This window comes from Natator depressus, chromosome 12, assembly GCF_965152275.1.
Source record: "Natator depressus isolate rNatDep1 chromosome 12, rNatDep2.hap1, whole genome shotgun sequence".
NCBI classification, from domain to species: Eukaryota; Metazoa; Chordata; order Testudines; family Cheloniidae; genus Natator; species Natator depressus.
The window spans coordinates 30790369-30802577 of record NC_134245.1 but is presented as its reverse complement, the minus strand read 5'-3'; the positions used below and the strand labels follow the sequence as shown (position 1 = coordinate 30802577).

At 38.8% G+C, this 12209-nt stretch overlaps 1 protein-coding gene across 2 annotated transcripts in view; it reads right to left on the bottom strand.

The window, feature by feature from the left end:
• WWOX (WW domain containing oxidoreductase) overlaps window positions 1-12209 on the bottom strand; it is a 677011-nt gene that overhangs the window by 655768 nt on the left and 9034 nt on the right. For both annotated transcript variants that reach the window (XM_074968810.1, XM_074968811.1), the window contains exon 4: window positions 11609-11787. In XM_074968810.1, the coding sequence (XP_074824911.1) occupies window positions 11609-11787 (179 nt within the window). The remainder of the gene's footprint in view (window positions 1-11608; window positions 11788-12209) is intronic.

Here is a 12209-nt window from a genome sequence, read left to right as displayed (position 1 = left end):
TTTACTCATTAACTGTTATGGACTATAACAATCACAACGTAAGAGGCATACGTAAAATAAAGGAATGCTTAGTATTCAAATAAATTAAGCTACATAAAGAAAAAAATGATACATTCAAAAAAAATCCTTTAATGTAAGCTAAATCTTAGGCAACAAAATTTCATTTACAAGGATGATGCAGTTTAATCATATTTTAAAACAAAAAAGGGTCCTTACCTTTGTAACTAACTCTTTATATGATTAAATCAGTTTTAAAAAGCCAGTTTGCGTCTCACTATTTTCAGTCATTAGAAATACACTTTGACCTGCGAATGGTAATTTCCAACTTCGTAAGAGTCATCAGAACAGGGATCTCAGATCTGTGGAACTTAGAACTTCATACGGCCAGCACTCTGTCTTGAAGCCATTACCCACAAAATTTATCCTTTTTCCTGGCCACTGCCCCAAAGTGCCCTGAACAACCACATGCCCACACACTGTGGGCCTCTCAAGTTCTCCTAGAGAAGCACGCTACTACTATGCATCTTAAAAGACATGCAGGACATGTCCTCAACTGGTACAAAGCTTAAGAGCTGCAGTGTTGGAGTCAGTCCTTGCCCTACAGAATAAATAAATTCTGTTGGAGCCAAGTAATGCTATGAAACTAAGCAAGGACTCCTTCAGGCTGCATCCTCAAAAGTGAAACGTATGAAGCTGTGCGACAGTCTCTTTCCACAGAAGTGGAAGAAACCCCCATTTTTTAGGACATTTAAAACTAGAATTCTCAGAACACCTACAGACAAAGTGGCGAACACGGCTGCATTATTAGAAGAATTAATTTGATGACATATTAGGTCTCTTTCTCACTGCTTACATCTCTGCTTCCATAGCAATGAAGCATTATCTAGTAGGCACAGAGAGTTTGAGAAATGGAGTAATTACATGAAAGATAAGGACTGGTTTACGCTTACCGGAACACAGACCCAGACATCCTGACCTTTGCGTGTGCATGTCTCTCATATTTTGTATGCACACTCCTGCAATCATCTCCAAAATAGCCAGGTCTTGATTAGAAAATGATCTGATCATGGATAGTGGACACTCTCCTGCCGACAAACCACTGTTCATACCGGCGCTTTTCAGCAGCAAAACTTTTGTCATTCGGGGGTGTGGTTTTTTCACACCCCTGAACCAGTGTAGTGAACTGAACCAGTCCAGTGTAGACAAAGCCACTATCTGCAGGCTTACATCTGAAAGTCTCTTGATCACAAAAGGACTAAAAGCCCAAACCCTGCAGAAACAAACAATACCCACTATTATCCTCCCTATCCCCAGTTCTTCATGGCAGCACTGATCAACCCACAAAGCCAATCAAAAAGGCTACAAGAGTTAGCCACCACAACTAGATATCCAGTAAACAATTCCAGGTGAAGGCACAAGATCCATGTATTGATCAAAGTCTCCCTCCTTCCTTCACCCCAATACAATAAAATTAATTTGAGGTGGTAAAAACTCCTCAATCTGTTCAGTGTTAACTGGCAATATAGTTTCTCACATTTGTAAAGGCCTGAACACTCCCCAGTTGTTTGATCCAAGCTACAAAACATGTAGTTTACCCTAGGCTGATCTCAGAGGGAGAAAGGAGCTGGAGAAAGACTTGGCAATCAGGGAACAAGGCATCTTTCAATGGATGGAACAGTGTAGAGCCACACTCCCTCCTCTGGACTCTGCAGGGCCTTTACTGCAGGGCCTGCGGAGTAGGCAAGTCCTGCCTCCCTCGACGGCTGTGCTGAATTAGGCCCTAACTCCCCGATCTCCTTTTTCCTCCTCTGAGGAGGGAAGGACTTATGCCTGGTCTGCACTAAGAAGTTAACCTAGCTATATCGCTCAGGGATATAAAATCCATACCACCGAGCAGCATAATTAAGCCAGCATACACAGCAGTAGGTCGACGGAAGAATTCTTCTGTCAACCTAGCTACCGCCTCTCAGGACCCTCCCATCAGCATACATAGCATCTACATTGAAGCACTACAGTGAAGCAGCTGTAGCATTTCAGGTGCAGACAAGCCCTAAGTCTTCACTACGCAGCTATTCTAGGTGATAAACACCCAGGTCTAAACACCTGGATTGGCCTACACTGGATGCGAGCATCCTCACACCAAAGCCCTATCTGTGTTACCATGTCCTCCTGGTTTCTAGACTCACCCAAGTGTCTGAGGGCATATCCCATGGTTCTTTGTGCTGAGATGCTCTGGGACTCTTTCGTAGTCAATTGTGGGAGACCTTGTCCATCCTTCGGGGGAATTGTGGGAAGGACACTGGAGGATCATCTGCATTCAAGTAACTTTGTCTGCATGCTAACTGCAAAGTGGGAGGATTCCATACAGAGTTAAACGGAGTCTGGGTTCTAACCTATACCCCAGATGGGTAAATTAGCCCAGTCTTCAAACACACCCAAAGCCAGATGAGAGAGTTTTCTGTGAGGATGGTAGGGGGCTAAAACACAAGGAAGAAGCCCAGGTTAACTATGCAGTGAGGACATACCCCAAAAGGCACTGCAAGTAGTAGAAGCAATATGCAAGCAAGTTTTCTTGATGTTTGCATTTCATTAAAGCAAGTTTAAAAAAAACAAAACATTTAATCAGCTAATCTGCATCTAAAGAGCTCTGCTGCATGAAAGGTTGCATTAGTACTACTGGTGTGCATTAGATAATAGCAACAGTACAAAGCAGACCAAAAACAAAAAAGAGAAGTTCCATATAAAAAGATCCTTCTTAAATAAAATGCTCTTATTTTTCAGTACAACTGAACAACCAAGCCTGAGTGGTTCACGTTGGTTTCAAAATCTTATTTCCCCCTCTTCCCCTCCCCCGATTTAAATTACTATCTGCCTGAAAGAAGGATGGGTAAAAAAAAAAAAAAAAAAAAAAATCATACACCCAACTGTGAAAAAGACTCAGAAGCTTTGCAACAAATCAGGAAAGGAGTCTAGACCAGGACAGCATGTCTAGTGAATCATTTATAGAAGTTGTATGTCCGTTCATATAATCATTTTAACTATTATTTCATCTGGAGACAAACAGAAAGGATAAAGACATAAATTAGAAAATAAACCAATGTCTGTGTTCAGACAGAAATGTATGCACGTTTCGAGAGGGGAAGAAAAATGTGTCCTCTAGCTCCAAAGCAGAGGTGAACAATTCCTTACTAACAAACTCAGACAAGTGTCTGTGTGGGCTGAGACCACCAAGAGCTTTGTAATATAGTGAGACAGTGAACATACTTAAAGAATCAGACTAATATCATTAAAATTATAGTCCTCATTGATATTTTTTGGGTCTGTTTTATTCCTCCCATATGATCTGGATTTGACTAAAGATACTGTTATTTGTACTGTCTAGTTAGGGCTCAACTACATCATCATTCATGAACATATACATATACACACACATATACATATAAATACACACACACACACACACACACACACACACAAACCACCATCCCTTCATAATAAGAGCATTGTGCCCTCTGCCAAAAGCCTGAGCAGACTCCCATGTCTGGCATGTTTCCCTATATGCACTAAGTGATCTTTCTGGGAGATTCAGAACACATTATTCAACCTCTGATTTAGGTAAAAAAAGAAGTAATCAAAAGGGACATCTCTGTGGTTATTTTAATTCTTATTTGCTTTCTGCCTACAGATCCAAGAAAGATTAAGCACCTTGTGATATTCAAGAGCATCAGGGCATACCCCAAATATAAAGTGTATATGTTTCGTACAGGAGAGTTTATGTCATTTTCCACCTATATAGGAAAACTTTTCGGTGACGGAGCTAGCTGGCAAGTACTGGAGACCCAAAAGCCTCTCCATAAGCAGTTTAGAAAGTTTTAAGTGATCAAAACTGCTTTATTATCTAAGTGTCTTAAGAACTGCAAAGAGGATGAATGCTACACGTCTACCCTTACATGAAGCTCCTTGAAGGCAGATTCTGGATCATTTGTTCCAAGTTGTGAAGCCTGTCACAAACCCAGGTACTTTAAAGTCATTCTGATACTTATGATGATGGTAAATTCTCACACCCTAGAGAGAAAATGTAAGATTCTTGAATTTAGAATTTTTACTGGGATTATATGACATATCATTCCACCTGTAAAACAAACTGCCATTGGCCTCAATCCTGCAGTGTGATGTGACCAGACGGACTGGCACACAAGCATCGTATCACTAAAGCAGGGCCCTTAGCTTTTGTCCAAATGTACAAGCTTTAGATACAGAGAGAGAATAGACATTGTTACATACACTGACTTTCTGTCTAAAACTATGCTTTGATGGTAAGCTTTGGGACTTCCTAGGACTAAATGTAAGCATTGTGTGTGTCTCTGTCTGTCTGGCTTGTGATAGCATTGCAGGCATCCCCTTTCCAGGGCTCTTGAATAATACTGTACTTTTCCAACACTCTTCAACCTACACCACCTCAAATCAAACAATTAAGGTCAAGACCATACCTCAAAAAGTTCTGGCTCTGCTGCCTTTGGTGAACCGAGGCTCTTCATGTCTTAATCCTCCTTCACAGTGGAGGGCTCTCAGCCCCAGAATCTCCTACTAGAGTTCAAATGGCCCAAACAAAGGACCAACATAAACAACGTCCACCCACCCTTCGCTTCTGGATTCTCTCCCAATTCCTGGTCCCTTAACCAGTATAGTGGCCCCAGGGCACTCTTCTGGCCCTTCTTCTCTGGGGTCTTTGTTCCTGCACCAGGGACTACTGCAGGAAACTGCCCTTTCCTCCAGCATCTTGCTTGAGACCTATCTTCTGCTCTGGGCTCCCTCTCTTTATGCTCAGCTCCTTCCACTGCTGGGACTCATCTTCGGGGGAGAGGTCTGGGAGGGAGAGAGGCAAACCCAATTTCCAGGTACCTTAATTGAGCTTTCTAGTTCCAGTCAGCCCTTTCATCACCTGTGTGGGATAGATACACCATAACAATGCGTTTAACTGGACCGGAGAGATATTCCTGAGTTTCCGAAGCTCTGAAGTTCACATATTCCCCTGAAGGTCCCAAACCTGAAATATGTCATGGATCCAAAGCTGAATGTGACTAGCCCACTGCAAATGATTTTTCATTTTCTGGGCAAAGAGCGAGTTGAAAAGAGTGATTTTTGGAGAGCAGACTGATTTTCAAAAAAATGGTAGATGTTCTATACTGATCACGGGTTTGAAATGTCAAAGTCCCAGGTGAGATAGATTAGTGGGCTGAGAGCAAGTAAGACAGTCAAAGGTGCATGATAAATACAATCACCTAAACATCACGACCATCTATGAACAAAGTCTCATCACCCATACATTATCATGGTGACAGTATGCAAATTAATAGATACTTACTTACTTTCTTGGGGTGAGTAAAGTTTTACAACACTGAGATGTATTTAGGAACACACAAATGTCATTTTGAAACAAACCCTAGCTGTAGCATTTGTTACTGAGAATACACTTCATTCCATATACATTCCATTAGGAAGGTACATAGCAGCTAATTTTTTTAGCTAATAGTACTGACAATTTATTCCCCAATTCCATAGCCTGATGCACAGATACTACTTGTTTGTTTAAGCAACAGAAGAGTCAGCAATGGGTACAGTATAAATCAATTTAAGAAAGACTAAAGGGATAGAGCTGCTACCTATATTTTTGTAGTTAAGATGAGCAATGCAGGTTGCTTAGTGTATTTTTTGTTTATATAAGCAAGCCTTAATGAAGCATGTCCTCTTCTCTTGAGACTTAAATTATAGTTAAAAATGGTAATCCAAGACAGACTTCTGGAATTTAAAATTTAAGTACTATACTACAAAACTAGGAACTAATTAAGCCCTCTATTTAATCTTTATTAACAGCTGTCTCAGGCTAGAGTTCTAGTAATGACATGCAAGTCAAGCCCCAGTGCACAAGGCAGAGCCCACCTATAACCACAGGTAATTCAGACAAGGGTGAAAGAGAAGGGAAATACACATCTTTATAAAGCCTCTAAAAATCCAAGGGCCAGTTATCCAAAACAGATTAATAAAATATACAGCAGATGCTTAATTTTGATATATTAAAAGAACATATCCTCATTCTAGGCATCAATATGATGTTACAAAACTTTTGAATACTGCAGCTTTGTATTGACTTTTTACACTACAAGTCTGTGGAAAATGAAAGCGCTCATATGCATTTACAGTGCCTAGTAGAATAGGACCTCACTCCTGACTGGGGTCTCTAGGGGTCTGCAATACAAAATAATATTCTATTTCACAAAAAAGTGTTAATACACAGTCACTGGTTTTGAAATAGTGGAAATGTTTGCAGATCAACTAAATTTATGGACTGAAAAAAGACTTTGTAACTCAAGAGTTAAGAAAATGCAGCACGGACAGTCATGTTCAGCACAAGAGTTTTTGGAATTTTTTCAGTATTTGGTTAAAAAAAGTAAGCTACACAAAGCCAAGAATGCTTTTAATTTTCTGAGGTCACCCCTGAGTTTGATCTGGGCATCCCCTAAGATATGTAATTAATAGATTGCTTATGACCTTGATATAACCAAAATAGGACTATTTCTCATTCTTTGAATACAAAAAGATTCTGTGCATGATGGTTTTGTAAAGAGAAAAAAATGAAACTTTGTGATTAAAAGAACAATCTCATATAAGACGGCTTTTTAAAAAAAAATGTTTTCCGAAGTCTGCACCAGCACAAAAAGATACACATTTTGTCCCTCTACAATATGCCAGTAAAACAGCATAAATAGTACTGTGTCATTTATATTTTATTGTTCTTACATAGTCTAATATTCACAATAGATTAGGTAGCCAATGTGTACTGTTAAAAAAAAAATGAAGCAGAGGTACATGTAGTTTCAAGGCATTTATTGTAGCCTGAGATGAGCCTTAAAATGTATAGTAATATTTGTGTAATTCAGCTTCCCAGAAATATATAAAGCACACCATTGTCTCCCTGATATTAAAAACAAATACTACTAAAAATATGGACATTGTGTAATTTGGCAGAACTGACTGCAAACAAAGTTGAAAATACTGTATCTTCTTATAGACTAGAATGCAACGGAACAGCTAACATACTTCTCACACTTTGAACGTAAGCGCTGATAATTACAAAAATTCAGAAGTATTTAACAAAAAACCACAGAGGAGGAGAAAAATATAAAAGCTCTCTTTTGTTTAATATTTTCAAAGGACAATACAGCCCTCTTGTGGAAAAAAAAAAATTAAAGAATTATTTTTATTTGTATGTACGATACAAACTAAAGGACTCTTTCTTTGTAACCAAACTAGGGTTCCAGTCCTGCAAATACTTAACTATGCATTAACCATGTATTGCAAGTAGTCTCACTGACTTTAAAAGAACTACTTTGTGTGTGAATAAGTCTCTGCAGGAACAGGGTCTGTATCTGAAAATAGATGGTTAATATTACAAGACCATTCATGGCTGAAGTTAAAATTAATCATAATATAATGTTGCAGCCCACAGATAATTAACATTTTTCTGACCCAATATTTAGAAGATGAAAATTTAATCCTGACTAAAATTAATCAAGATCTAAAGAATGTTTATCACATGACAAGAAGAGATCTGTAAAATTAAAGAAAGAAAAAAGTTTGATATTTACCATCCTCACAACACAAACACCAGCTTTGATTTTAAAGAAGTTAGTAAGTATTCACTCCCTGATAAAATCTAAGTATTTTAGAAAAACCTGACTCTTAACTTTTCAAGTGACTAGTGGATATATTTAGTAAATTCTTTTCACCATAAGTTTTACATATTTTCACTTATTCATTGTATATCCTAAACACACCTCTGGGGGAAAAAAAACTATTTCTTTAATATGTTTTGTGGTAACTTTTTTTAAGACTAAGTACCAAAAAAAATAAAGAAATGGGAAAGCAGCCATTAGATAAAACCAAGAAATCTGAACTTGAATTCCATACTCTTGTTAACAAGTTTTCCTCATAGTGGAACCTGCAATGGATTAATTGTTAGCTTTAAATAAGAAGACAGAAGTTAAAGGAAATATCTGATGGGAGGGAGAAATAATTTGAGAGTTGGGTATACCGAAAGAGTTGCAGAAAATATACCACCACTTCTACAGTTAGTAGTACAGCCATAAGCTGTTCATCAGTTTACATCAAGTAAAATACGGAACATCACTTTACAGAACACGTGTCATTTTTAATCTTCACAAGAGACTTCTGTAGTAGATATAATTTTTCCCATTTTACAGATGAGCACAGCGGTCAAAGACAATAAGTGAAATCCTTGTCCTTTTAAAATCAATGGTAGTTTTGCCAAAGACTTTGATAGAGCCAAGATTTCACCCAATATTTGCCAACATGAGATCCTAAGGTTGAGCACAAAAATCAATACTTGGGTAACTAAACAAGTGGCTCAACTTTCACAGGTGAACGGCACCTACAACTCCTAGAAACTTTGTCCCTGTGAAAAACAGGCAACTTATTTAATTGCCCTCACACAGATTTAGTTGCTTAGCTTTTGGGACCCAACTGTACATAAACCTAGACTAAAGGTGAAATCTTGAAGTCAATGGTAAAGCTCTCATGGACTTCAATGGAATCATGATTTCACCAGAATGGTGTGTTGCTCATCCACACCTTCAGCTGGAGTTCCAGCTTTTATTAGGATACTATAATCAAGTTTTTCAAACCTAGATAATCTAAAATTCTTGTCCAGAAAAGGATTGGATTCCCTGGAGTCTATGAATTATAGTGACAATTCCCTGAATTATCTGACCTTCTTGAATGCTCCCATGACAGTCAGAACACAGAAGTTGTATGTTCAATATGCTTAAGACCCCAGAAGTCATTGTGTTTTTACACACTGTATCTTTGTTTTTTCCTCCCTTGCCCTTCAGTGACAACAGTGACACACTTTGGAAGTGATTTTTTTCACATGCATTTACTAAATCAGGATGATTACACAATAAAATTCTAGTAATTAGTAACCTGCATAAGATTCCATATGTTATACCTATTGATAAATTATTAGGAACATCAGCCCAAGAACAGTTTGGGTTTTTTACCTTTAGCATAGTCAACTGATGTGTGCTGGTGAATGAAAGAAGGTTTTTATTCTGGGTTGTTTGGGTTTTTTTTAAATGCGCTCTCAGATTTGTTTGAACTCCATCTTTTTTGCTCAATTCATTAACTTAAAAGTTAAAAAGATATTTTTGAGCAAAAACAAACAATGTAATGTGATTAAAATATATGTTTGGCCTTTTGGAGCTAACTCCCGGTCATATTGAAATAAACAAAGTTCCCACCCAGGATGTGCAGAAACATTTACAGAGACTGTCAAATCAGTCTTTAAAGTAAGTTGCAAACTGATTTTGAAAACAAGAAGCCTTAATATTTGATTTTTTTTTTTAAACTTCTTGTGCTTCTGACCTTATAAAATTTCAAACTGCCCAGGCTGAACAAGATTTTCTTTTAATCAATTTTTAGCTAGTGGAACACAGCAGCATTTTCCTCGAGAACATCCAATCACACTAAAAAACACAGAACAGAGTACTTGATTTTCAGAGCATTATACAACCACTAACTAATTAATCCTCAGAACACTCCTCCGAGGTAGGGAAGTACTATCCCTGATGCATATGGAGGACAAGTTACTAACCCAAGGCCACACGGCATACAGTGGCTGAACTGGGACTAGAATTCAGTGTTTAATGATTTCTAGTCCTATCTCAATATTCTAGATAGCCCCATCTCAACAGATCTTCAAGACTTACAAGGTACATCCAAAGGCCTGGAAAAGAACATTAGCAGCCACGCTCTGTGGAAGCAAAGTACAAGAGCTCCCCTTCAAACTAAGCAGTGAAGGAGAAAGCAAGCCTCACGCTTAGGCCTCACAAAATCAGGACAACTCAGGGTGCCCAAACAGCACAGGACTCTATGTGATCGCCCTGTACCCAAGTCCCAACTGCCTCACCCTTGAAACATCTTGCTCTCTGGCAGTTGGTAACTGGTGCTGGATGCAGAGATGGAACCAGCAGTGATGTCAAAGACATTACGGCACCCGAGAAGTTTGAGGCTCATAGGCCATGTCTTCACATGTGATATAAGTTCAACTGAGAAAAACATCTGGACTTGGGGTTTTCTGAACCTTACATCCTCACAATTTGAAGCAGCACATGCCCAATGTTTAGTTCACTCCACTAATGCCACACGTTTGTTGCATTGTTCTGACCGCTGCAGAGGCTTTAAAATAAACAGAGGGGTGGCTAAGGATCAGGTCACCCATGGGATCTTAATCATCCAGGTACAATCGAGTTACCGAGTGTCTGCTCTATGAGAGTAAGAGAGTCCTGAATGCCAATTATTCGGTGCAGCCTTTTCAGACGCACTTGTGTAATTAATACTACAAATGTTCCAGTCAGACAGGGAGTCTTATTTATTTGGCTATTTCCCAAGATGAGGAAAATGCTCAAAATAAAAATGAGCAAACGGCAAAACAAAACACTCAGATTTTCAAACAGTTCACATAGGCAGCAATACTTCCTGCCTAGTCTCACACACCCACTTATGCTTCTGTTCTCCTCTTAATATGCAGCAGAACCCATTTATCCATCTAACTGGGACCAGGGCCAGATCGGATAATCAAAAATTCGGATAATGCAGAGAATGGACAAATCCAAGACTGCAGCGCCATCTAGCAGCCAAAGGAGAGATTACCCACTTCTGGCCCTGTGCGTGCTGGTTGTTCGGTTAATATGGAGAACCAGATAATGGAGGGTCGGATAAACAGGGTTGTAAAGTAGTTTCCTGTTAGCCTGATAGGTTAACATTATATAGCAGCCATTGGTAGCAAGCACTTAGTCCCAAGGTGCTTGTAATTTAGCTATGACCACCCAGAACTGCAAATTGGGTGGGGAAAAGGAGGAGAAACCACAATACAAATCCAGACATCCTCTCAAAATAACAGTTACCTTTCACAAGTATCACAGATCTGGATGAGGTGTCAAACCCTTTGACTACAGTATCGCTATACAAGCATGGAACACTGTTTCACTCAAGAGGTTCACATGATAACCTTGAACCAGGTTAAAAGAGAGAAGAGCTAGGTTATTTCTGAGCTACACGGTTTCAGGTTCTTAGCAATTGACTCAAATTAAAAAACTCTAAAGGCGGGGCAGGAGAAGCTTTGATTCATTTACACCCCAAATTTTACATACTTTTAAATGTGCACATTTGATTAAACAAATTTAGTTAATTATAAAAGCAAATTTGCTGCATTTACAGTAATGCCAATTTAGAGTAGTATGCCAAACTCTGGTAATGTTTACATAAATTTAAAGTTATTCAGTCAACGATATAAAATCTCCCTAAAACAGGTTTAACCAAGACATGTGCTGACAATAAGAAAAGTTTAGAGCCTGTTGTAGCCTGAAAATACTATTTCAGAGAATGTTCCCTTTCAAATGATTTTAGGATGAACTGCACCAAGGAATATAAATATACCGAATATAAATATACCAAACCAATGTTAGGTCAAAACTACTCGCAAGTAGATGAACCATAATATTTTATTCACTTAAGTGTCACAATGACCTACCTATTCCTGAATTCGCTCCAGTGATTATAACCACTTTTTCACTCAGATCACGACCCTGAAGGATTTCCATTGCAGTACTGTTTCCATCATATCTCTGTCTAGTAGTAGACTTCATTGGATTATCTTCAACGGTAAATGCCAGTCTGGGGTCAAGGTATGTAGTCCTTTTGTTTATATGGCTGTAAAAATCAAAAACAAGATTTCAAACAATTTTTGTTTCTTCGATGCCGTGCAGTAAGGTTGCAAGCACTAGGGAAACACTGAAGTGTTGCCAAAAGCAGGTCTTATTAATACCAAGAATGTTACTAAGAGAACATGTGACTTGTTCTCTCCTTTTTAACCTCAGTCAAGACCTTTACAAGTTATGGCTTGTCTACACTTGAAACACTGCTGCAGCGCTGCTGCAATAGTGTTCAGCATAGACACTACCGCCACAAAACAGGAAGAGTTCTTGCATCACCTTAAGTAATCCAGCTCCCTGAGAGGCAGTAGCTAGGTCAAAAAAATTATGCCATCCATCTCCACCCTCTGACAAACAGAGGCTAGGGATACCATTCCTTACCCATCCTGGCTCAAAGCCATTAATGGACTTAACCTCCAT